This window comes from Capra hircus, chromosome 18 (assembly GCF_001704415.2).
Source record: "Capra hircus breed San Clemente chromosome 18, ASM170441v1, whole genome shotgun sequence".
Taxonomy (NCBI): Eukaryota; Metazoa; Chordata; class Mammalia; order Artiodactyla; family Bovidae; genus Capra; species Capra hircus.
Window position 1 is genome coordinate 49893547 of NC_030825.1, and position 26526 is coordinate 49920072.

The 26526-nt window shown below is 53.2% G+C and overlaps 2 protein-coding genes and 1 pseudogene across 3 annotated transcripts; all 3 read right to left on the bottom strand.

Annotated features, from left to right (window-relative positions):
- Window positions 252–12295, bottom strand: LRFN1 (leucine rich repeat and fibronectin type III domain containing 1). The gene is made up of 5 exons (XM_018062384.1): window positions 12260–12295; window positions 9800–9832; window positions 7582–7636; window positions 5729–7168; window positions 252–2005 (listed from the first exon to the last, which is right to left on the bottom strand). The coding sequence occupies exons 4-5, from the start codon at window positions 7129–7131 to the stop codon at window positions 1099–1101; spliced, it is 2310 nt and encodes a 769-aa protein (XP_017917873.1). The 5' UTR covers window positions 7132–7168; window positions 7582–7636; window positions 9800–9832; window positions 12260–12295; the 3' UTR covers window positions 252–1098.
- LOC102182623 lies at window positions 16464–17108 on the bottom strand (annotated as a pseudogene).
- Window positions 21497–26526, bottom strand: GMFG (glia maturation factor gamma). 2 transcript variants are annotated; one of them, XM_018062385.1, is made up of 7 exons: window positions 26418–26526; window positions 25954–26050; window positions 25806–25855; window positions 25326–25375; window positions 22585–22667; window positions 21886–21959; window positions 21497–21659 (listed from the first exon to the last, which is right to left on the bottom strand). In XM_018062385.1, exons 1-7 carry the CDS (start codon window positions 26523–26525, stop codon window positions 21588–21590), a joined length of 534 nt encoding a protein of 177 aa, XP_017917874.1. In that variant the 5' UTR covers window position 26526; the 3' UTR covers window positions 21497–21587. The 2 variants fall into 2 exon arrangements, with proteins under 2 accessions (XP_017917874.1, XP_017917875.1); XM_018062386.1 differs by having other exon boundaries at window positions 26407–26516.

Here is a 26526-nt window from a genome sequence, read left to right on the forward strand (position 1 = left end):
GGGTTGTTGTGATGATTAAACGATTTAAGCGCTTGGCAATAGTAAGCACTATTCAAGATTAGCTATTGTTTTTGGTTTTGTGTATATTATTCCCCACCTCTAAATCTCTCAAAGGGTAGGAAACTGCAAATCTCCCTGGTCGCAGTCAGCCTTCCTACCTTTAGTCTCACTTAACAGCCCTAGCGCTGTAATCTAGGCCACGCCCCGCCAACCTCCCAAGACACATGAACACACACAGAGGTCAGCAGAGCGGCCTCAGACACAGAAAAAAGTTTAATTCTCCTGCGGCGGAGGGTCCCGGCTCCGGTAGCGAGGGGGATTTGGTTTTGGATTTTGTTCCTGTGGGGATTCACTTGGGAGCAAGAGGAAGGAGTCGGGGAGAGTCTGGTCCTTCCGGTGGGACCTGCCCGGGAGAATCGTGTACTGGGGGAGATAATCTGGTGAGACAAGGAGGCTGGACGCCATACGGGAGGGCAGAGGGAGAACAGACGACGGGACAGAGAAAAGAGAGACGAACAGGGAAGGACATAAGACAGAGATGACAGAGGGCGGGACAGAGACAAACGAGGGGAACAGAGAAAAGGGGACCCCAAGCCAGACCCGACGACGGGACCAGGGAATTGAATGGGGTTGGTGGGGGGCCTTTGGAGGCCGCCGCGGGACAGAATAGGATCTAGTCCAGCCAGATACGTGAAATGGGCCCCTCGCCCCTGCCCCGGGTCCCGGGCGGGGGGAGGGGGCTCGTGTCTCAGTGCTGCAGTGTCGGGGGGGCCCTGCCCCTCCCCGCGCTTCGCTGTGTAAGGCACCGGCTCCAGCGAGGTCCGCGAGCGCGCGGGGGGAGGGGCAGGAGAGGGGCTCGGAGTCCGCGGGGGCGGGGAGCCCGGCGGCCCGCCCTCAAACCCCCCTGAGCGCGGGGGCGTGGCCTCGAGCCGCGGCCCAGGCAGCCCGCCCCCCTCTCCAGGGAGAAGGGTGCTTCTCCCCTCCAGTCCGACGACGTGTTGGCTCGGCGCTTTCACCCCCGAATCCTGCCCTAAACGTCAGGGCGGCTGGGCGTTTGTCCGCGGCACCCAGGCGTCCCGGCGCCCGCCCGCCCGCCGCTCACACGGTACTTTCCAGCATCCACTCGGTGCTGGTAAAGGCCAGGCGCGCCCTGGCGGAGCCCAGCCCCAGGTCTCCGTCCTCCCCGGCCGCGCCCCCTCCGGCCCCGTCCAGGTGCGGCGTGGACCGGTGGCGCTTTGTCCGCCGGGCGCGGCGCGGGTAACTGTGGCTCTGGAAGAGCGCCCCGTAGTCCCCGTCGAACGAATAACGCTGCTGAGGCCTCGGCCGGGCCGGGGCTCCCCCAGGAACCAGAGCTAAAGTGGGGGGCGGTGAAGCCGACGGTCCCAGAGCCCCAGAACGGCTCCTCCGAGGGCCCACCGCGGCCCGGGACTCCTCCCCGGAGGTTTCCTCGGATGGCAGTAGGCACAGCGAGGTGGCCGAGCCGCCCAGGGAACGTCCAAGGACCGCCTCCGTTTCCGCGGAAGCCATGTCGGCCGCCGCGGCCTTCGCCTCGACGGCCGCCGCCGCAGCCGCGGGAGTCGCCACCTCTCGCAGCGCCTCGTAGCGGTCGGGCGCCGGCGGGGGCGGGGCCTGCGTTGCGCCTGCGCCGTTGGTTTGCGAGCACACGTGGCTGACCCGCGGAGGCGACCTGGAGGTGCCCTTGACTCGGCGGCCGTCCCCATCGCCGTAGACCTTGTAGCGGATCATGAGCAGAACGATGAAAACGAGGACGGAGGCGACAATGACACCCCCGATGGCGATGATCATGGTGCCGCCCAAGAAATGGGCCCTCAGCGGGCGGCAGGGTGCGGGATCCCCAGCGGTGGTAAACTGCACGCAGCCCACCACTCGGGTGGCCGGCAGCGCCGTGGCCCCATCGTCGTAGACAGCCAGCACGCACAGGTCGTAGGCGCGGCCCGCTGCCAGATCATTCACCAGAAAGGTCTGGCTGGTGGATGGGATCATCCTGCGGGAGGGGGCGGGATCAGCGTGGGGTTAGCTCCACTCTGAACCAAGCTGCTTCACTTGCATGTCCCCACCACCCGTGCGGACCTAACCATGCCTCCCTACCAGTGTCTCACCCCCTCTGCGACAACAGCAGCCACTCAAGCAGCAAATTCCCACCCTCTCAGGACCTTGGGTATAGGCCACGCCCCTTATCTGTATGTCCCACCATCAGACCCACTCCCCACCCGTGTTTCAAGGCAAATTTCAGCCATTCGTCTCCCCTCATCTATATATCCTGGCCCCCAGGGAGGAGTGCCACAGCTTTTATGCCCTGCTGTCAAGGGGCTTGCTCCCTAGCAGTGTCTCATTCCTACTGGGACAAATGCCATTCAAGCGCTCACATATTCCCACCCTTTAAGGGGATGGATGCTACAGGCCACGCCCCGTTACCTCCAAACCTCACTCTCAATGGGGTGGACTAGCAGGTTACCTCATACTCCCAGTCTTACTCCTACTGGGGCAATGGATGCTCTTCTAGTTCCTCTCTTCTACATGTTCCTACCCCTTCAAGGAAACCATGAGACAGACGACGCCCCCTTATCTGCATATCCCACCCTTAGGTATACATACACCTCTCCTAGCAGCATCTATCTTATCCCCTCCACTACATATTCCCGCCCACCAAGGGGCCAGGGCTAAAGGCCACTTCCCTTCTGATTGACAAGTGCCTTCCAAGCCACACCCCACAATGGCCCAGGGGAGATGGTTCACCTCCCCGGCCTAGGACCATGTCCACTCTTTGCATGTCATGCCCTGTACCCAGATATCAGAGGCGACCACTTTATGTGCACACCCTGCCCTATACTACCTGAAGTCACTACACCACGCCCCCAGGTAAGTTTCATCCATAATTGGGGCAAATCTTGCCATGGACCCCTGCTCTCAAACAAGTGGCAGTGTAGAGAAGTGGTTAAGCTGACAAAGTCTGAGAGCCACAATGCCAGAGTTTGAGTTTCTCTTCTGCTGCTTGCTAGCTCTGACCTCAGGCAAGTTTCTTAACCTCTCTGTGTCTCATTTCCCCCACTGAGGTTATTAAGAATTCCTACCCCATAGAGATGGTGTGAAGTATGATGAGTTAACATCCCCAAAGCCTGGCACTTAATAATTTCATTAACAGTTGGCATCCCACACAATGCTGGTTTTGCTGTGCCTCACACTCTCCTACCAGTTGCTTTCCTCCCCATCTTTAAGAATCATTTCCCCTGGGCCTTGCCCCTCTTCTGTTGGGCACATCCCTTCCATGTTCATTGTTGGCTAAGCTAGGACTGCCACACCCACACAGATTTGCATGCACTCAATCTCACAGGCTCTCCTCTCCCACAAAGCTCTTAGTGGGTCATCAGAGACATGAACCGCCTCTTCATCTGCGTGGGGACCATGCTGCGGGAGCACCGCCTTCTCTAAAGGCCATACCCCTACCTCCTCAGGCCTCTTACCTCTCAGAAGCATCACCTTCCCTCCAGCCACACCACCTTCTGGTCCTGAAACCCACCTCAGTTCCTCCACCTCCAGAAGTTTCCGCCATCACCAAGAGCCATCCTCCCCCCAAAAGACTACACATCAGGGGCCCACCACCTCTCCGACTCTCCCCCTGCCCGCCATTTCCCAGACCACTGCCCCCCCACCAACTCCATCCAACCTTGGGCCCCTGGCTGTAAGTCTTCCTCTTCCTCTCGTCTTCCCTTTCAAAGAGTCTTGGGCTCCTTTTGCTCCTTCCCCTAAAATAACCAGTTGCTAGGGACTCCCCCCTTTTCAAGGACAGAGGCTGGCTCCTTAAGAAAGCTTGAGCCCCTGTGTCTCTAATTGGCTGTAAGGCCCAAGCAGGCCGCAGAGCAGGCTTCTGGTTGGTTGTCACCTCCTCCCATGGCAGCAGTGAGGGAGTTAACCCCTGCAGTGCTGTAGCACAGGCGCCTGCAATGAGGGACAGAGGACTGGGACTGTGTAGCCCTGAGGGGAAGGGAAGAGTCCTAGGGTCTGTTGCCCCATTGGAGACAGAGGGCCATCAACATCTGCAGAAATGCTGGGTCTGGGGGCCCATGAACCTCCCTCTATCCCACCATGTAGTGACCACGGGTTAGAGAGAGAAGGGAAAAAAAGAAAGAGGTGGAGAATCACAAAAACCAGGAGCTGTTTACACAAATGTATTATCCCTCTCCCCTAATCCCTGGCTGGCAAACAGCAGTCGCCTGATAAACAAGTGTTCAATGTAAAAAGGGCAGAATTGGGAGTTAGAAGGGTAAGAGCTGGAATCTTGGTTCTATCTCTTTCTGTGTGACCTTGAACAAGTGACTTCTCCCACTGAACCTCAGTTTTCCTGTCTATAAAATGGGAGGGGGGATCATAGCTGCCTCACAGTGTAGCTGGGAATGTCAAATGGAATAGCATCCTTTGGCAGTACCTTATAAAAGTTTCTGTTTTGTCCATTTGTGTTGCCCTAATGTTTTTAACACTGGGCTAGTGTCTTATCCATCTCAGTAGGCCCAGGGCCCAGCATGGAACTGGCACACAGTAGGCATTTATTCAGTGGTTGGTGACCAAATTCAAAACGAAAAGAAAATGAGCATGACAGAGACAGGAAAAGGAAGGCATCACCTCATTCAACCAATGGTGGGAAAGTGCCTACTGTGTGCCAGGACCATGGCCAAGAGAACACTGGGTGAGATGAAGATGGAAGCCAAGAGGCAGGCTTCTTGGTGTGGGTCTAAGCACCCACAAGATCAGGAGCTGCCCACAGGTGGGGAAGTGGCTCCACCCCCTCTGGAGCACCCAAGGTATGTCATACAAAGGATTAAATATTCAGCAAGCACTCAGCAATGTGCCTAAGGGAGGCAGAGCCAGGACAAAGCAGAGATGTGCACAGAGCCCACAACCACCGAGCAGATGCCCACTGTGTGCCAGGTCACCTGCTGTGAGCCACACCATCAAGATGGAGAGACAAGGCAAAGCCAAGACTGAAATTCATCACGTACTCTCTGCCTCCTTCCTCTGGGCTGTGAGCTCCCTAGGGCAGGGCTTGGTCTCTTGATCTCCTTGTGTCTCTCCTGCCCAGCTGAGGGTCTGGCACATAGTAGGGGCTTAGTTCCTCATGAGAGCAGGGGGAGAGAAGGTACAGATAGACAGACAGAAGTGAAAGCAAGAGACAATCAGAGATGATGGGGAGAAAAGTACCTCTTTAACATCGGTCTACACCACAGGGATCTGTCCACACTGGGGCAATGGCTTCTAACCCAATGGATGGTGGAAACAACTTACATTCTTTTCTGATACTTTTGTTTCTATATTGTACCCAATGTGTTGATATAGTAGCCTTGTGTGTGATTTCTAAATATAAATGCAACTGTAACTATATATGTGTGAGTATATTTCCTGCTCTAAGAATGTCTAACTGACAAGGTAGATGATCAAAAAACTTTGGTGAGCAGTGATGTAGACCCTGGGCTCCTTGAGAGCAGGGACCATGCCGGGTGCATTCATGGTGATAAATGGCTCATGTGGGTGCTCCAGGAGGATTTGCAAGATGTGTGAAAACAAAGACAAGAAATAGAAAGAGAAGGAAATAGGGCAAATGGGAGCCAGAGACCACTCTACAAGCCCATCTAGAACCCCAGCTGAGCAAGAAGGCCTAGGGAGGCGGAGGGAGGGCCCCTGAGGCAGGAGGAGGTCCAGGGACTCTAACACCCACCTGTAGACAAGGGAGTCGTCTGCGGAGCTGTTGTACTGCACCTGGTACATGCGGATGCCAGGCACGGGCCTCTGGGCCGGCCAGCGGATGAGCACAGAGCTGGACGTGAGCTCCGCCGCCACAAGCCGGCGCTCAGCCGCCGACTCATTGGCTCCAGGTCGGCCAGGCGTGGCGATGTCCGAGGAGCCAGGCTCCGTGAGAGGTGGCGGGGCAGCAGGCGGGGGCGCCATCAGAGGCAGAGGCACCACGCACACCTCCACGGGTGCGGTGGCTTCCCCGGCGGCGTTAGAGGCGATGCAAGTGAAGGTGCCACTGTCCCGCAAGGTGGTGATGGTTACATCCAGGGTCCCATCCCCCCGGACCCGGGTCCGGCTCGAGTTCCCCAGCAGGCGCCCGTCGGGTGCCACCCAGTGCACCACGGGCTCAGGGTCGCCCACGGCGCGGCACCGCAGGCTGACTGCCTGGCCCTCCACCACCAGGGCCCGGCCGCCTGCCTGCCGCGTGATCAGCGGAGGCTCACACAGAAACTCCTCCTCTGGGATGGACCAGAAGTAGCGGTCGGTGAGGTGCTCCGGCGTGGCGCACGTCTCCAGGTCGTCCTCCCTGGTCAGCCGCCGCAACCACAGCAGCTCACAGTTGCAGTGCAGGGGGTTGCCGCCGAAGCTGACCGTGAGCGGTGTGGGCGGCTTGGGTCCCGGACCTTGGGACCTCAGGAAGAGCCCATCAGGGGGCAGTTTATGCAGGCGGTTGGAGGTCATATCCAGGCGAACCAGTTTGTGAAGCTGCACAAAGGTCCCTTCGGCGATGTGATCGATGAGGTTGTGGTCCAGGGTGAGGGTGTTTAGGTTCACCATCTGGCCCACGGCCTCCCAGGGCAGAGCCTCCAGGTTGTTGTAGGACAGATCCAGGTCCTCCACGGTGGACAGGAAGGCGTCGAAAGCAGCCGACTCCACCCGGCGGATCTGGTTGTTGCCCAGGATCAGGTGGCGGAGGTTGCCCAAACCCCGGAGCTGGTCCCCTCGGACCTCTGCCAGCCGGTTGCTGTCGAGGTGCAGGGCGCGGAGGGCGCGCAGGTCCGCAAAGGCGCCGGCCGCCACCTGGCCAATGGTGTTCCGGGAGAGGGTGAGGTGTACCAGGCTGGTCATGTTGGCGAAGTCTCGGCGGCGGATGGCCGCGATAAAGTTGTCGGTGAGCCGCAGCTCCACCACGCGCCGGTCGATAGCCGGCGGCACAAAGAGCAAGCCAGTCTTGGCGCACAGCATGGTCAGCGTGGGCGCCACGTTCTGGCAGATGCAGCGGCCAGGGCAGGGCTGGCCCCGTGATGCCCCTGCCCAGAGGAGCAGCAGAAAGGGCAGGGCAGTAGGCGGCAGCGAGAGGAGCACTGAGAAGGGGCCCGGAGCCATGGTGCAGAGGGGAGGCGGGAGGAGCGGGAGGTGAGATCTGCAAGGAAGGAGAAGGATCAGCCAGGCGTAGGGCTTGACCACCTGCCTGGCCACCCTGGGATGTCCCGCTCTGAGTCTGACCCACGTCTGTCCCTTCCTGACAACGGGGTCCTGTAGGACAGTGACAGGACTGATCCTCAGCTGGCATGCACTTGTGAACAGATCACATCACTTCCACGCTGCTTGGTAAATTACCACTGCCCCACCTCTGAGTGTCTAACCCCCGCCTCTGCCCTTCTTCCAGGAGCTCCCAGACCTCTCATGACCTCTCAACCAGAGGGATGACATCTGGCCTGGTCTGCGCCTTCTAGTACCCACGAAATATTTTGAAAAATCACTGCTGACTGGGGTGTAAAGTCATGGATTTCAAAGCCATACTCCCTGGGTTTAAATCCCAGCTCCGACACTTACTAGCTGTGTGATCTCGGGCAAGTGTCTGAACCTCTCTGAATCTCGGTTTCTTCATCTGTAAAATGGAGACAAAAACAGGCCTTACCTCTGTGAGGATGAACTCGATTAATGAGCATGGTATACTCAGAACAGTGCCTGGCACATAAAATGTGTTCAATACATGTTAGTGTGTAACTATTATCATCACCATCATCAAGTGTCCAGTAGGTGCCATGCATATAAATGTGCGCTACTATTAAGAGCAAGGGCTTTCAAATCAAATAGACTCGGGTTCAAGTCCTGGCTCCCCCAACTTACTAACTCTGTGGCCCAAACCGATGATTTTCCCAAACTAGGCCATAATTTCCTGATTTGTAAAGTGGTCTGATAATTGTACTATCGTCACTGGATTGTTGCAAGAGTTCAGTGAGCTCATTCATAGGGGTCACGGAGCATAGGGCCAAGCACACAGTACATATTCAATCAATGTTAAGGGTAACACCCCCCCACACACACCTTTGGCAGTGGGGAAGGGGGGTTGTACTGAAGGTGGGAGGGGCTGAGAAAACAGCAGTCTCCCTGCTCAGTCTTGGGAAGTCCTTCTCTGAGCCTGGTTTCCTTCTGGCCTCTGCTGAGGGCCCAAGCTGGGGGCAGACTTTCATGCTCACGTTAATAGGCACAACACAAGGCCCTATACATGCCTACACACACAGACACACACACACACACACAGTCAGGCTGTGCCTCTGCTCCAGGCAAAACCTTCCGGCTGGGATTCCCCCTGCGGCAGCTGCAGCCCACGACATGCCAGCTCCCATCACAACACGGGGTGGGTGGGGGGTGAAGAGGAAAGGATGGGAAGGGGGTGTCCCTGACACTGTTTTCACCCCACCCCATGCCCCAGTCCCTGCTGGCCCACCTCCCAGGAATCTGCAGTTTGGGGCTGTGGCCTCATATGGCCCTGATCCTTCAGCCCACGGGCAAAGGGGGACTGTGGACACAGAGAAGGGACCAAGAGAGTCAGAGAGAGACAAGGGGGAGGGAGGGATGAACTGGCAGACACAGAGAAGGATTCAGAGAGAGACAGAAAGAGACAACAAGAGAAAGAATCTGAAAGACAGGTGAAGAGACAGGGAGCAAGTCGGTGGCAAAGAGAGAAAAATTGAGTGGAGGAGACCCACACAGAAAAGAGAGACCGAGACATCGAGTTGGAGAGAGGGAGAGACAAGAAGAGAAAATAAGAGTGTTACACAGATGAAGACCAGAAGAAAGAGACTGAAGAAGACAGTGATGCGGCTGAAAAAAGAAAAAGAGGCAAAGTCAGAGCATCGCTTCACCTCTGAGCGACGCTCCCCCCTCACCACCACTAAGTGTTGTGCACTCCCTCTGGGACACTGCTCTACCTCCGACAGGAAATCCTGGCCTGGGAGGTGGTGCTCCTGAAGTAGGAGACAAAGCTCTGCACCTGCATGGCTATAAGCTCTCTGGGGCTCAGAACCACTATCTATGAAACCAGAAGGCCCACAGCGAGGGTGGAACTCAAGTTGAAACAGTGTAATACTAACAATAAAAACAGCTAACATTTCTGGAGAGGCAGCATGGCATTGCGGGACAGAATCTGGCCCCCAACTGCCCAGGTTCACACCCCAATTCCCTGCCATGTGACTTCCTCCCTTTGGGCCTCAGTGTGTTCATCTGTCAAATGGGGATGACCGCATAGGGTTATTGTGAGGATTAAATGAGATAATCCGCTGTAACATGCTTAGGGTAGTTGCTGATGGAGTAAACGCTATATAAATGTTAGCTGCTGGTAGCATTAAATGATCATTTGCTCTGGCTCTCTCTCAGCCACCAGTAGGTCTGATTACCAGGAGATGTTCCCACATACATGCACACACACACACAAAATGGTAAACCATACCCACACCACCATCCAAACGCAGGGTCATTTCATGTCAGGCAACTCTTGCCTCCTTTACTAACATGAGGAAACTTCCCTTTTCTGACGACTTTACTCAGCCTAAAAGGGGATACCTCCAGGCCTAACACCCCACCTACCACCCACACCATTGTTCTACGAAGCTCTTACCCAAACAAGACATTCCTGACCTTGTCACCAACCCCCAGCCTGGAGGGCATCTGGCCCCTCAGTACAAGGCATCACTCCAGGCCTCTGGCTCTCTCAGAGTAAACCCAATCACTTCACATCTCTATCCCCAGCTGGAGGGACCCCACTCACCTCTCTTCAGGCAGTCAGGGCCTGGGCCAGCACCTGCAAAGGAACAAAACCCCACTGTTAGTATTCTTCTGGCTCCTCTCCCGAGACCCTCCTCAGAGACCATCTCAGCCCAGGAAGCCCCTGCCGTGGTCTCTCTCTCAGCCCTCCTACTATAGATTCTGCAGGGTCTCGTGGACCCAGGAAGTCACCTCTGGAAATCAAGGAGTCTGAGCCTCAGACTGTTCACCCTCCAAATCCCAAGGGTCTAGGACTTTAGTCCTTTGTCCTCTGGGGGCTCAAGAGGCCGAGATCCCCACATTCCCCCTCCCTTAGACCAAACAGTCCAGGCCTCAGTTTCCTCCTTTCCCAAGATCCAGGAGTCTGGTCCCTCAGCTCTCTGTCTCCTTCAAACCCAGGATGCTAGGCTCCCAGCCTCCTCCTTCCACAATCCACAGCCCAGTGCCCCAACTTCAAAGACCTGAACAGTAGCAGGAGCTGGGGGAGGATCAGAAGTTCCCATCTTCGCCATCAGACCATGGGCACCCCAACACATGTGGACATGCCAAAACCCACATGGGCCCACAACCCATGACTCTATCTGAATTGCCATGGACACAGCAGCATGACCTATGTGCCCCCGCCCTCTGGAGGCTCTTGGTCCAGGATGTGGACATACTTGTGTCCATGGATCCCAGCACACCACAGGTCTTGCCACATGGGCCCCCATCTCACTGGGCCCATAAGTGGGGTCAACCTATGTCAAGGACACAGGCACATGTGCACATACCATCCTGCATGTACGTATTTGAACACACACAACCCCACTCTTCAGATACCAACACAAATGCGCAAATGGACTCAGTACAGACACAGACCCTCGAGGGGGACACACCTGCACACAATCACACATACAACATTGCCTTTTCCCTTGCACACTCACACACAGAGGCACACACACAACTGTGAAACCCATGTGTCCCCTGGTGCATGCAGCTATAACAAAGCTGCCCTTGCACACTCACCAACACACATGTAACAGATGCTCACTCACACAAAGATACACAGGTGCATGCTCTTAAATACCCAACACACTCATGCAACTTCATGTACCCCCAGCATGCACGGTCACAAAGCTGGTACATTCCCACACCAACAGATACACAAATGCACACACTAGCCTATACACACCTCACACACATGCACAGAACCACAATGGGAACAGACACTGACAAGGCTGATACACACTCAAACAAGCACATAGGTACAAAAAGATCCACCTTTGCACAGACACTCAGAGATGTTCACTCATAACAGGCACATGCTCACATAACTGCCCTATGAGGGGTTTACACACTTACAAATACACACAAAATATTGAACCCCACTGGCAGAGTCAACAGATAGGCAGAGAATCACACTCACACACAGTCTGGACACACATCCCTCCCAGCCCTGAGGCACCCCCGCCCCTCCTACTTCCTAGGCCAAGGAAATCCTAACACCCCTCCCTCTCAGCACACCCCCTTCCCCAGCCAGGTCAGAGTTCAGAGGGTTGGGGGCCTGAGCTGAAGAGCACCTGGTCAGAGGCAATCCTCCCAGCAAAGGTCCCCCAGCCTGGCCATCTGGATGTGGGCACCTCCGGCCCCATCTGCAGAGATCTGGCCGGTAGGGAACTGGGGTGGGATGGGTGGGAGAGGGCCGGGTCTGCGTGCCTCCCTCAGGCCCATCTGTCCACCCCTCGGCCTCTCATCCCTCCATCTGTCCACCTACCGGCTGCCCATCCCCCCCCCTCCCCAGCCACCAGGAAGGGGAAGACATGGCCGTCTCCCCCAAGGACCGCCGAGGACCCCCCCACAGTTGACATGGACCGAGGGAGCGGCAAACTCCCCTCCCCCAAACCCACACGGAGGCCCCACAAGGCGCTGAGCCCCAGCTCCCCCCTCCCGCCGGGAACCTGACATGGACGCACAGACACACACCCTTGGAGACATACAACCCGCAGACACACACACACAAATGGACACCCGAGCGGGCACACCCGGCTACACAGACCCTGGGATGGACATCCAATCCGGACACAAACATCCAACGCAGCTAACCGCGCGAACACACTCACTCGGGGGGGGGGGGAGGGGGGAGAACCCACACCTGGGCACACAACCCACGCACACACACCTGCACACAGCCCCTCCGATGGGCGCGCGACAGCCCCCCAGACACACAGCTGAGGGGGCAGCCACCCGGGGGGACACACACGCACGGCCGGACACAGCACCTCGGCTCGACACCCGGCACACACCCGGATGGCCACACAAGCAGGGCGCCGCACACGCCGGCGCCGGGCACACACAGGGCCGCGCGAGCGCACGCCGGGCCCGCCGCAGCGCCGCGGACACACACTCACACGCTCGCACGCTCACACCCGCGCTCACACCGGCGCCCCCGCCCGCCGCCTCCCCGGCCGCTGCGGGCCGCGCTCACCCAGCCCGGGGGGGCCCGGGGCCCGGCCCCGCCGCCGCCGCCTCGCTCCGCGCCATGGTGGGGGGAGGGCCGGGGGAGGGGGCGCGGTGCCGCGGGGCCGCCTCCCTCCCGCCTCCCGCCCTCCCTCCCGAGCCGCCGCCGAGCTCCGCCCTCCGCGCCGCCCGCCGCCCGAGCCCCGCCGCCGCCACCGCCGCAAGGGGGGAGGGGGCGCAGACCCGAGGGGCCGGGCGCGGCGGCCGCAAGCCCCCGACCCCCGCCCCGGGTCCGCCGCAGACCCCTCTCCACTGCGGAGCCGCCGGCCCGCCCCCAACCCCTCCCCAGCCCCACCTCCAGCCCAGCCGGCTTCCCCAGAGACCACCAGACCACGCCCCGACTGGCATGGGGACACTTGCAGCCCCAACGAAGACCTCGGATCTTGTCCTGATACCCAGGGGGACTCCAGATCACGTCTTACCGCATTTGAGAACCAAGACCATGTTTCTCAGCCATCCAGGACCACAAACCACGTCCTGCTCTCCTTGGCGACCTCAGACTGGGCCCCACACCCATCAGGGACCCTAGACCAGACCTCCCAATCTACGGGGGCCCCAGACCGTATCTCAAAATCCAAGAGGGTCCACAGCACCCCTACCAGGGACGCTAAATCATACCTAAACATTCAGGTGGACCCCCAGACCACACCTCATCCCTCAGGGACCCCAGATCACCCCAACATCCAGAGTGGATCCAGACCATATGTCAACGTCTGGGGAGACCCCAGATCATGCCTCACTCCCTTGGGGGACCCAAACCATGTTCTATAGCCACTCAGGACCACAGACCATATCCCACTCCTTCCTGAGGACCCTCTATGCTCCCCTACCCTCTTGACCTCAAACAATTCTCTGCCCCCTAGTAGAGACTCTAGACCATGTCTAACTTCTAGGGGTGCCAAATATAACTCTTTTCCTCATGGGAGACTCTAGACTTTTCCAATTACCCCCATTAGATCCCAGAACATCCTCCCCTTCAAAGCACTCCTTGATTTCCAGAATGCCCAGTTTGCCCCAAATTCTTGATCGTCTTCCCTCCCATGCTGCCCTCCCGAGGACCTGCCTCATCCCTGTTCTTATTCTCTCTCTTGAACCCTCCAGGCCCTTCCTCCACCCTGTGACTTCCATGGAACTGAGAATTCCTGTTCCTTTCTTGTTCAGATCCCTTTGCCCAACTCCTATGGAACAGCTAACCCCCAGAAGGGGACGACAGGGGATGAGATGGTTGGATGGCATCACTGACTCAATGGACATGAGTTTCAGCAAGCTCCGGGAGTTGATGATGGACAGGGAAGCCTGGCGAGCTGCAGTCCGTGGGGTTGCAAAGAGTTGGACATGACTGAGCGACTGAACTGAGCCCCTCTCCCACTGGGTATCTCAGACCACTCTCCATCTCTTTTTGAGATATTCTGGCCTCTAAACCCAGCAAGCTCTCCCCTCAAAATCTGTCTTATTTCATGGGACTTCCCTGGTGGTGCAGTGGCTAAAACTCTAGGCCTCCAATGTAGGGGGCCAAGTTCAACCCCTGGTCAGGGAACTAGATTCCATATGCTGTAACTAAGATATAAGGATCCCACATGCCACAACTAAGACCCAGTGCAACCAAATAAAAATAAATGAATAAAGGGGAAAATCTTAACTTAAAAAAAAAAAATCTGTCTTATTGCAATCCCCTAGGTCCCTGGTAGCCCAAATCCCTCCCATTTTGGATCCCATTTGGATTCCAAGGTCTTCCCCTAAACCCCTTCTCTAAATTCTTCCTACTCACATCATCACATGGAGCCTGCCCCGCATCCCCAGACCCAAGACACCTCTGCAGAGCTTCCCTCTGGGGAACCTCACTTTAGTGAACCACTCACAACCCTTAGATTCCCCTGAGGACACTCAAAGTCCCACTCCCCACCCCTGAGTCTCTAGATTTCACCCTCCCCACCACCATCACTGGCTTCCCTGGTGGCTCAGTGGTAAAGAATCCACCTGCCAATGCAGGAGACTTGAGTTCCATCCCTGATCCAGGAAGATCCCCTGGAAAAGGAAATGGCAACCCACTCCAGTATTGTTGCCTGGAAAATCCCATGAACAGAGGAGCCTGGCGGGCTACAGTCCATTCAGTCCATAGGATTGCAAGAAGTCAGACTTAGTGACTAAACAACAACCACCACCACACCACCACCACCCAGCCACCATTCCCACCTCTCACCCTGATATTGGGTGCTCGCTGCCAGGACATGGAGGCTGGAAGAACAATAACAATAATAGCAAAATTGGACACATGTCCAACCCTACTATGTACCAGGATTGGATCTAGGGGCTTCACATATACAACTCCACTCACTTCTGGTTTTTGTTCAGTTGCAAACTTTATCTTTTAAATAATTAATTTTTGGTTGCGTTGGCTCTCCTTTGTTGTGCATGGGCTTTCTTTAGATGCAGTGAGCAGTAGCTACTCTCTAGTTGTGGTGCACAGGCTTCTCATTGATGTGAGGCTTCTCTTGTTGCAGAGCACAGACTCAAAACACGCTGAGCGCGTCCATAGTTGTGGTGGACAGGCTTAGTCACCCTGAGCCATGTGGGATCTTCCCCGACCAGGGATCAAACCCATGTCCGTTGCCCCAGCCCCCACATTAGCAGGCAGACTTCCAACCACTGGACCACCAGAGAAATCCTCCATTCACTCTTCACAGAAGCCAAATGAGGACTATGCCCATTTTACAGATGAGGAAAACTGAGCCACAGGAGGTTCAATCACTTGCCTAAAATCACATAGATAGAAAGTGGCAGAACAGGTGGAGGCAAAGAGGAAAGAGGATAGGGCAGGTCTGGGATGGATGGGAGTGGAAAAGGGGGGGTGGGGTGAGAAGATAATAAAAACAGAGACAGGGAGGTCCCTGGTGGTCCAGTGGTTAAGAATCTGCCTTGCAATGCACGGCACACTGGTTCAATCCCTGGTCTGGGAAGATCCCACAAACCGCAGCGCAACTAAGCCCATGCACCCCAACTACTGAACAAGCGCTCTAGAGCCGAGAGCCATGAACCAAAACTACTGGAGCCCTGGAGCCTGTGCTCCACAACAAGAAGCCTCCACAATGACAAGCCACTCTCAGGGACTGAAGAAAGCCCTTGCACAGCAACCAAGACCCGGCACAGCCGAAAAAGAAGATGCCGCATGCCTCGAAGCGACTAAACCTCTGCGCCACAACCAGAGAACCCACGTGCTGCACAAAAGATCCCACATGACGCAACTAAGAGCTGTTGTTCAGTCACTAAGTTGTGTCTGACTCTTTGCAACCCATGAACTGTAGCACGCCAGGCTTCCCTGTCCTTCACTATCTCCCTAAGTTTGCTCAAACGCGTGTTCATTGAGTGTAAGTGATGCCATCCAATCATCTCAATCTCTGTCGCCCCCTTCTTGTCCTGCGCTCAGTTTTTCACAGCATCAGAGTATTTTCCAATGAGTCAGCTCTTCGCATCAGGTGGCCAAGGTATTGGAGCTTCAGCTTCAGAATCAGTCCTTCCAATGAATATTCAGGGTCGATTTCCTTTAGGACTGACTGGTTTGATCTCCTTGCCGTCCAAAGAACTCTCAAGAGTCTTCCCCAGCACCACCGTTCAAAAGTATCAATTCTTCGGCACTCAGCCTTCATGGTCCAACTCCCACATCTGTACATGACTACTGGAAAAACCGTAGCTTTAACAATACAGACCTTTGTTGGCAAAGTAATGTCTCTGCTTTTTAATAGGCTGTCTAGGTTTGCCATACCTTTTCTTCTAAGGAGCAAATGAATATTATAATAATCATAGAGACAGAGAAGGGATTTTCCCAGCAAGAGTACTGGAGTGGGGTGCCATTGCCTTCTCCAAGAGACAGAGATAGAGAAATGAAAAGCCTGAATCCAGGCAGAGATAGCCTCCCTCACAGAGCATGTCTAGCCCTGTGATCTCTGGCTCCTGTCCACCTTTTGACCTCATCCCTGACCACTGTTGTCTTCCAGACTCAGTAATGAATTTTCTCTTCCTCCAACATATCATGTCATTCCAGCCCCTGGGCCTTCACACTCTTTTCCCCTTCCGTGGCTGATTTCTTCTTCACATTCAATTCTTTTTTTTTCCTTTTTTTGACAGGAAATAGCATTTATTGGTGAGCATGATTAAGGAGGGGACAGCACTGATGCTCACGAGTGCAGAGCCCGTCATTTGTCCAGGGGACCGCGATCTGTATCTGACCCCACAGCCCAGGATGAGTCGCTTTTCTGCCGCCATGTTTTCAAATTCATCTGCATTTAACTTGGTAAATCCCCACTTCTTGGAGATGTGGATCTTGTGGCGGCCAGGGAACTTGAACTTGGCCCGGTGGAGGGCTTCAATCACATGTTCCTTGTTCTGCAGCTTGGTGCGGATGGACATGATGACCTGGCCAAGGTGGACCCTGGCCACTGTGCCCTGGGGCTTTCCAAAGGCACCGCGCATACCTGTCTGGAGTCTATCAGCTGCAGCGCAAGACAACACCTTGTTGATGCAGATGACATGGAAGGGGTGGAGCCATACTCGGATATGAAAACCATCTTTGCCACCGCTTTTCACCATGTACTTGTTGGCACAAACACGGGCAGCCTCCAGGGCTTCAGAGGAGAGCTGCTCATACTCATCTGACACCATGTGGCCATAGAGTGGGAGCTCATCCACTTTGGCCTTCTTACGCCCCAAGCTGAAGATGCTGATCTTAGCATCAGGGACACCTCGGCAGAAGCGGGACTTTGGGTACAGCTTGTTCTTACAATACCGGTAACACCGGGCGGGGTGGTGGCACATGGCAACACCAGGATCTTCAGTGGCATGCCGAAGGGAAAGAGAGCTTCATTCAACTCTTAATTCAAATGTAAGCTTTTAAGAGAGCCCTTCCTTTACCATGACCAATTTATATCCTCACTGCCACCGGTTGTCCTGACGTCTTCAGCTTACTTTGAAATACTTTAAAAGTAAAAATGGATTAATGAATGGGGGACTTCCCTAGTGGCTAAGACTCTGTGCTCCCAGTGCAGGGAGCCTGGGTCCAATCCCTGATCAGGGAACTAGATCCCACATCCCGCTGCTAAGACCACGTGCAGCCAAATAAATAAATAATTTTTAAATGAATTAATGGATGGATAGATGGATGGCTATGTGATAAAGCAAGTACAGTCAAAATGTCAATCTAGAATCTAGGTGGTAGGTATATGAGTGTTCAATGTAAAACTATTTCAGCTTTGCTATATGTTTGAAACCTTTCACAATAAATGTTGGCAGGAAGAAACTGGAGGACTCTTCTAGAGACTAAAAAAGCAACAACAACAAAAACCCAAACAGGTCCCACCCTGTTTGGGATTTCTATCATCCCATCAAACTCATTTTTTTTTCCTTTATAGCCTTTATCACTCTTGGTAACATTCTTGCTTGCTTGTTTGTTTACCTATTTATTCATTTGTTGCTTGTTGTCTCAACTGAAATGTAAGCCGCCTGACATGTGGCATGCACACCAATTTCCTCCAGTCCACCAAATTTCTCCAATAGTCTTGGCACCAGTTGTTGTTTAGTAGCTAAGTCTGTAGCCTGCCAGGCTCCTGTGTCCATGGGATTCCTCAGGCAAGAATACTGGAGTGGGTGGCCATCTCCTTCTCCAGGGGATCTTCCTGACCCAGGGACTGAAGCCATGTCTCCCACATTGGCAGGTGGATTCTCTGCCATGGAACCTCCTGGGAAGCCCAACAGGTGCTTGATAAAACTGTGTTCTTGAACTCCTCTTAGGAGAAGGCCTGGGAGATAGAGCTGCTGCAGACTCACTGTAGAGCCTACACTCAGGAATAAACATGGTCTTCCAGCCTGGGGCCACTAGAAGGGGAAGGATATATACCCCAGAGGCAGAGGAATGCTCCATGAGATCAGGGAATGTGAACTGGCCTGAAAAAGAAGGTGACAGATGAAAGCATGTAGTGTGATTATTTCCCTCTGGCCTTAATTCCTGACCCAGACCTCCTAGTAGAGATCCAATCTAATGCTTCGGCAATTTAGGCCCCACCCAGAAGCACAGGCTCCACCCCCTGTCTCTAAAGCCCCATCCCACAGCAAAATCCCTGCCCTATCTGACCTAAATAAGTAACACCTCTCAAGCCTAAGTCCCACCCTCACAGCCTGAGCCCCACCTCTTTACCTTAGACACCATCTTAAAATTTGTAATATTCATGTTTCTTCAGTTTGGGTCCTGCCACCACCCAAGCCCCACCCCTCTATCCTAGCCCCACACCTCCAGCTTAGACTCCACTCCAAAAGAGTCAAGATTGCAGCCTAGGAAAGAGCCCTTCAGGCCTAATTTGGGTACCCCATTCTCAACTCTGACCTAAAGTCATCTTCACCTATTCAACATGAAACCTGCTCACTTTCAAGGTTATCAGGGAGAAGTACCCCAGGGAAAACCTAGGGAGCCTGGATCTGTGGGAACCTAGAAGGGAGGTTTACTTTTTTGGGCTCCAAAATCACTGCAGATGATGACTGCAGCCGTGAAATTAAAAGACACTTGCTCCTTGGAAGAAAAGCTATGACCAACCTAGACAGCATATTAAAAAGCAGAGACATTACTTTGCCAACAAAGGTCCGTCTAGTCAAAGCTATGGTTTTTCCAGTAGACATGTATGCATGTGAGAGTTGGATTATAAAGAAAGCTGAGCACCGTAGAATTGATGCTTTTGACCTGTGGTGTTGGAGAAGACTCTTGAGAGTCCCTTGGACTGCAAGGGGATCAAACCAGTCCATACTAAAGGAAATCAGTCCTGAATATTCATTGGAAGGACTGATGGTGAAGCTGAAACTCCAATACTTTGGCCACCTGATGGGAAAAACTGATTCATCTGAAAAGACCCTGATGCTGAGAAAGATTGAAAGCAGGAGGAGAAGGGGACAACAGAGGATGAGATGGTTGCATGGCATCACTGACTCGATGGACATGAGTGTGAGCAAGCTCTGGGAGTTGGTGATGGACGGGGAAGCCTGGTGTGCTGCCGTCCGTTGCAAAGAGTCAAACAGGGCTGAGTGACTGAACCGAACTGAATTGAGAAGGGAGGTTGGTGGAAAGAGAGGAAGAGGTTCCGTTTGTACCACCCCTCAAAGGTGTGGCCCCAAATGAAAAGCCACAGCCCCACTGTGCCCACTTTTCCTTGTATAGTGGTATTCTGCTCTGACCTCTCTGATTGGTCCCGCCACGAGCCCTCTAGTCAAACCTACTGTTCATTGGCTGCCGCTGCTGCTGCTACGTCGCTTCAGTCGTGTCCGACTCTGTGCAACCCCAAAGACGACAGCCCACCAGGCTCCCACGTCCCTGGGATTCTCCAGGCAAGAACACTGGAGTGAGTTGCCATTTCCTTCTCTATTGGACTGCCCCTCAAAGTCACCCTCTCTGGTTGATGCCTGCTTTCCAAACTCCCTGCTCCTGATTGGGCAAACCTTTGTACATGCCTGTCTCTGACTAGAGCATTTGTGAATGAACCTGGAGGCAGACAGATGTTCAACTATGTTGAGAGCAAGTAGTAGCAAGTAAAAGAAGAGATAGAGGAGGAGGAGGAGGGGGTTCCCTGAATCTCCTTTCTAAGAGTGGCCGTGGACCACAGGATAGCCTTGGGTTAAAGCTCTAACCATACAGACCGCTAGTGGTGTGACTTTGGGCAACTCCTTTTGGAGTCTGTGCCTCCGTTTCTTCATTTGTAAATCGGGGATAATAATGATACCTTCTTCAAAAATAATTGTAAGACTTAAATTAGTTGTAAAATGCTTATAGAAATACTAAGCACATAGGAAGCCCTCAGAGTATTAGCTATTATTACCCATTTCATTGTGTAAGTTCATGACCTTGGACAAGTCCTTTTGTCTCTTTGACCTCTGTAGACCAGAAGTTGCTTGACCTCATCGTTGAATGACCCCTCCCATTCCCTGATCTCTAGCCTTCAGGGACTGAGGCTGTGAACAGAGGGAGGAGTAGAGACAACCCTAGCAGAGAAATGGGATGGGGGGCACCAGCATATGTGAAAGAGAAGGGTTGAGCACCTCAACCCAAGCCCACCCCCAGAAAACTGAGGACTATCAGGATCTCTCTATAGCCCAGTGTAGGGTAATTCTAACCTGAATCCCTCAGGCAAGGGGCGTGTTCTGACTGGGGACAAGGGGGCAAAGGATGGGACAGTGTGGGGCAATTGAAGGCATGGCGTGTTCAGGCTTGGAAGCTGGAGGAAGGGTTGGAGCTGGGCTTGTGGGCCCTCACCCAGGAATGACAGGACTGGGGGAGGGGCAGCTGGGTCCCAAGGTCACTCCGTCATTGTTACCATGGCAACAGCCACCTCTCAACTGGGAACCTGGAAAGAGGTGGGGAGAGGGAGTTCCCAGATCCCTGAATCTGGGGGTAGAGAGAGGAAAACTCAGAGACCTGGAGGAAAAGCAGAGCGAGACAGTGATTCAACTCTTTGAAGACCTGCCCATCTCAGAATCAGCAGAGCCTAGGACACTGTGGGTGCTCAATAAATGTCCCTCAGAAATAGAAAGCCTGAGAGCATCAAGTGACCAAAGATGATGAAAGAAAGAAGAATCGCCACAGGGGGAGGGCAGTGTCCCTTTCCTGCCTCCTCAGCTTTTCATACTCCTCAGGGGTCCTCTGAGAGTTCTGATTCCTCTTAATCCTTCCCAGACCTGGGCCCACAGGCCCACCCAACCCCACAAATCACTCACCCCTCAGCAACTCCCCAGCCCCTGAAGCTATTATATTTGACATTTATAACAACTTCAGCAACTTTTCTGCCTTCAAAGTCTTCCTGCTTGGGGGATCACTGAGAAAATTAGCATAGTTGCAAACTATTGCCTGCAAGGGTGGGAAGGTGAGAGGTGGAGAGACAGGCCCTCGCCCTCTTTACTCTCAGGGACTCAGGTGTCCTTGTTCCTCTTGGAACAAGGCCCCTCCACAGATTCAGATATTCCCCCAGTTCCTCTAGGAGACCCAGGCCTCCCTCATTTCTCCTCAGGAAACCCTACAGGCCCCTCCCTTTCTTTCAGAGGAACAGGTATGGAATCCTCCTTGTCCTCCCAGAACTCAGCAGGCATCCACTGGCTCTGCCTGCCCTCTACTGGTCCAAAACTGGTACTGCAGGACTGCCACCTAGTGCCCACAACGAGGAACAGAAAACTGAGCCAGAGCTGAGGGTCTCTGAGTTGTTGCATTTTAATATCTTTAAGGTCTGGGATGTTCAGGCCCTAGGGGGTTTGAGTTCAGGTTCCCAGCCCAGAGGTCAACGAAAGAAAGACAGCTTCTCTTTGAGCCAGGCCTCGGTGAGGTCATCAGTGGTGCGGATTTCAAACACCTGCACAGAGAGAGGGTTCAGTTTTAGAATCCACTCAGGAACTGAAACAGTGAGGGCTCCAGCCCTTCCCTCCTTCAGACCCAGAAACCCAGCTCCCTCCTCCCTCAGACCAGGAGTCCTGACCCGCCGTGGGGGACCTCCAGGGTGGAGTCCCCCACCCTCCATCAGCCCTCGGATCCCAGACTCTCCTCCCTCACACTCAGGAGCGTCGGCCCCGGCCCCAGACCTTTGTGAGCTCTGCTGTCTGCACCAGCCTGTTTTTGCTCCCTGCGTACATCATCTGTTGTTCAGGCTTGCAGCCTGTGTGGAAAATAGAAGAGGAAAGCATAACTGGGGGATGCCAAGGTGTTCTCTAAGGCCCCGGTAATGTCCTACCCTGGAAAAGGAAATGGTACCTCCCCCTCCAGTATTCTTGCCTGGGAAATCCCATGGACAGAGGAGCCTGGTGGGCTCAAGTCCAAGGGCTCGCAAAGAGTCAGACACGACTTGGCGACTGAACAATAACAGTGTCCTACAGGCCCCGGAGTTTTCTAAGAATCCCAGGAATTGTTCTAAGGAGGTCCCTGGAGGCTACAGTCAGAGTCTTCAGAGTTGTTTGGGGGCTGGAAGTTATTCTAGGGTCCCTGGAGATGGTTTAGGGGCCAGACAGGGGTTGCCAGTAAAAGGAAGAGCTGACTGTGCTTACACACCTCAAAACTAATGAAGATGGGGGTTTGGGGCCCTCACCTCCACCCCATTGCCCTCTTAGCATTCACTCATCACACACACCACACTCACACAGGCATCTATACACACGCACACAGTCACATACACAAAATTACCAGTCACGTGCACATACACACACTTACATTCAAACACACACGCGTACACATCCCCACACAGTATCTAAGACCCCCTTCTCAGGAGGAGTAGAGCTGTGTCTCACCTACAGGGCTGGAGAAGATGAAACACAAGGGGTAGGACACTCGGCCATCGGCGTGCACGTACTTGTAGCTGTAAACCACGAACCTACAATAATGAAAGGGAATTCAAACTAAGGCCTTGGCCTGGAGCTCAGGCCTAATGCTCATTACCTGAGACCACAGCCTAGAAATCTTGCCTGAGTTTGAGAAATAGGGTTAACCACTGAGACGGAGGGTACTGGCTTCAAATACAATAAATGATTTAAAAAATAATAATGGGGGAAATTAATAATAATAGGGGAATTCCTTGGTGGTCCAGTGGTTGGAAATCAGCCTGCCAATGCTGATTGGGTCATGGGTTCGCTCACTGATCAGGAAAGACCAGGGCCGCGTGACGCAGAGCAGCCAAGCCTTCATGCAATGGCTATTGAGCCCATGTTGCAGCCTACAGAGGTGCTCACGACCAGAGTCTGTGCTCTGCAACAAGAGAAGCTACCATAATGAGAAGCCCGCGGACTGCACCTAGAGAGCAGCCCTCACTCACCGCAGCTAGTGAAAGGCTGCGCATAGCAACGAAGAACCAGCGCAGCCATAAATAAGTTTTTAATTAAAAAAATAATAATAGTAAATGCTAAATAGAATTACCATCTGCTCCAGCAATTCCACTACTGGGTATTTATCAAAGAAAATGAAAACAATAATTCAAAAAGATATATGCACCCCCATATTTATTGCAGCCTTATTTATAATAGCCAAGAAATGGAGAAAACCTAAGTGTCCATTGACGAATGAATGGATTAAGATGTGGTACACACACACACACACACACACACACACACACACACGCATGCACACAATGAAGTACTATCCAGCCACTAAAAGGAGAATGAAATCTTGCCATTGCAACATGGATGGCTCTTGGAGGGCATTACGCTAAGTGAAATAAATCAGACAGAGACAAACGTCTTATAATCTCACTTATATGTGGAATTGAAAACATTAAAATAAAGAAAAACCATCAAGTTCATAAAGAGAGAGAACAGATGAGTAGTTGCCAAAGGTGGGAGTGGGTGAAATGGGTGAAGGAAGTCAAAAAGTAAAAGCTTCCAATTATTTTATTTCCAGTTATTTATTTTAAATAAGTCCTAGGGATGTGATGTACAGCATGGTAAATATAGTTATTAACGCTGTATTGTATATTTGAAAGTTGCTAAAGAAGTAGATATTAAAAGTCTTCATTGTAAGAAAAAAAAATGTTTTAGAAACTATGTATATGGTGACAGATGTTAGCCAGATTATCATGGTTAACATTCTGTCATACAGTATATACAAATATCAAATCATTATGCTTTACACCTGAAATTAATATATTATACGTCAAATAGAACTCAATAAAGAAAAAACGTTTTACGAAAAAATGGTTTTGGAACTTCCCTGGAGGTGCAACCGTTAAGACTACAGAGGCAGGGCTTCGATCCCCAGTTAGGGAGCTTAGATCCCACATACTGAGTGATGTAGCCAAAAAAAAAAAAGTAGTAAGCGCTTATTTGATTATTCACAACAATGCTATGATGTAGGTACTATTATTATCCCCATACTACATACGGGAAAATCGAAGCCCAGAGAGTGAACCCATCTGCCCAAGGTTCTATGGGTAGATTTGAACCCAGGAAGTTGGCTGGTAGAGTAGAACTGCTCAACCACTATGTTTTACTGTCCAGCAGGTTAGAATGAGGGGCTGAGACCAGGGCCAGCTATATAATTTTCCAAACCCAGTGCAAAATGAACATGCAGAGCCCCTTGTAATAAACACAAGAGAAAGCCTTTTTTTCCTTTCTTCTGCAGTCACTTTCCAGACTGATCTTGGTCTTTTAAACTTTCCCGTTTCAAGTCATGTGCTGTCTTGGGCATGGGGACACTCATGGGGGGAATGAAAATGCTCACGGGCACACCCTGGAATTTATCTTTCAGGAATGAGCACCGCCCCCCTGCCCCTGACACTCCCTGAGTCTGCAATTAGGCCCCCTGCCTGGGGCAGAGGGCATCAGCCATCATTGGGCAATGTGGGAGTGGGGAGCTGAGAACCCATCTAGGGCAGGACATGTGAGCTGAAGGAGGCTCCAAGCCTCCAGCACAGGTTCCACTGTCCTGTCAGACTTCACACAAAACAGATTCAGAGATAAAACTATAAAGAATTTCAAGATAGCAGGCATCAAGCCCTGCCTTCAAGGCTCCCTTCTGGGTCTGGGGCCCTGTGTGATTGCACTTGTCAGATGCCCAGGGTGCTGACTGAGATCTAGAGCCTGAGATTGAGGCTTAAAGTCCTAGGACACCCAAAACTCACCACAGTTGAGATGGAAAAAATCTAGAGACCAGTTTTCATAGAACTGTCAAAAAACTCCTCCACACACAAAAAGCACCAGCCTCCTCTGGCTTCACACAGGATTCTCCCCAATCATTAAAGGTCAAATAAATCCTTTCCTACTCAAGGTCTTCCCAAGCATTGAAAAATAAGGAAATTTTAACTTTTTTTTTTAATGAAGCAAATGCAATGTTGAGACCAAAACCTGACAAAGTATGTACTAACATCACATATGACTATTAGCGTAAAATTCTGCAATAAAAGTTTGGTATACAAACCAAAAGTCCTGTGATAGGAACTCAAAGACAAAGTTTCAAAGTCCACGAATAAGACTGGACCCCAAGTAGCCCCTCAGTCTGTAACCCTCCGTGGCCTGACCTTCCCCTTCTTGCCCCAGGATACCTGGGCTGTCTCTCAGGCAGCTCCATTTTCAGTTCCTCTGGAGAAATATTCTGTGAGGGGTGGGGGGAGGAGAGAAAAAGAAAAAGACTGCCATTAAAGGAACATGTACTCTGTGCCAAGGCACTCATCCAAGAAACACACGGATTATTAGCCCATTGATCTCTCCCCAAACCCAGAGGGGTAGGTCCTGTTATTATCCCCATGTTACAGGTGAGCAAACTGAAGAGGAGTTAAGACACTTGCTTTTTTCTAAACAAACTGCAAGGATTAAATCACTGAATTCACAGACAACTCGGAGGTAAGGACTGTTATCACCATTTCACAGATGAGGAAACAAGAGACCTATACAGGCAGAGTCTCTCGCCCAGGGTCACAGCTAAGCTGGAACTTGACTTCCGGGTTTTTGCGGCTCCCAACACCAGGCTCTCAGCATCAATCACAGCCTTTTGGGCCTCCCAGTCCCATCCCCCAGCCCCTCACCTGAAATTCTTCCTCCAGCACCACCATCTGCCGGTCTTTGTCCACCTTCACTGAGGAGGGAGGGCATACGTGGGTCAGACGCCCCTGCCATCTGTCCCTGTGCTCCCTCCCCACCCCCATTCATTCCAGGAGGGAAGATGACACTCACTTATTATGGCTGCATTGTCTGTCTCCTTTCGGAAGCGGAATTTCCTCAGCTTTTCCTTTAGCTCTGGGTCCACCTCACACACCACCAGGGAGTCGGACTGCCAGAGGAGCCCAGTTAGGAGCTGAGTCCCCTGGCCTCAGCCCTGCCCCTTTCTCCAAACCTCAGTTTCCCCATCTACTAATAACGAGGAGGGGCCCATAGCCCATAGATTGCCTTTGTGAACACTGGGGCAATGTACCCTTTCCTCTGGGCTGGACTGGAGCCCTCTTGGCAGGTGCCCTTGGGCTACGCCCGAGGTTCAGGGATCTGCTCGCCTGGGGCTAAACCCGGAACCAGCATCTCTCTTTCCCCAGCCTTGACCTCCCATCCACAGTCTGACCTTCACCCCGGCGTCCTCCCAGCCCTAGTCCCACTCCAGCCCCTAGCCCTTCCCATACGACCCTGGCCCCCGACCATGACTTTACTGTCCGGGGGCCTCTTCTTTCCTTGGTTCCGCTGTCTTCTAGGGGTGGGGACCACAGCTCAAGGGGGCGGGGTGTGGGGTAGGGGAAAAGTTTCATCCACCACCACATC

Coding starts and splice junctions, on each gene's coding strand:
- LRFN1 (XM_018062384.1), bottom strand. CDS start 7,131: ATGGCTCCGGGCCCCTTCTCAGTGCTCCTCTCGCTGCCGCCTACTGCC. Junction 2,006..5,728: donor GACGACTCCCTTGTCTACAG/GTGGGTGTTAGA, acceptor CCCCTCCCGCAG/GATGATCCCATCCACCAGCC.
- GMFG (XM_018062385.1), bottom strand. CDS start 26,525: ATGTGGTGGTGGATGAAACTTTTCCCCTACCCCACACCCCGCCCCCTT. Junction 25,376..25,805: donor TGCTGGAGGAAGAATTTCAG/GTGAGGGGCTGG, acceptor CACCCCTCACAG/AATATTTCTCCAGAGGAACT. Junction 21,960..22,584: donor CATCTTCTCCAGCCCTGTAG/GTGAGACACAGC, acceptor TTTTCCACACAG/GCTGCAAGCCTGAACAACAG.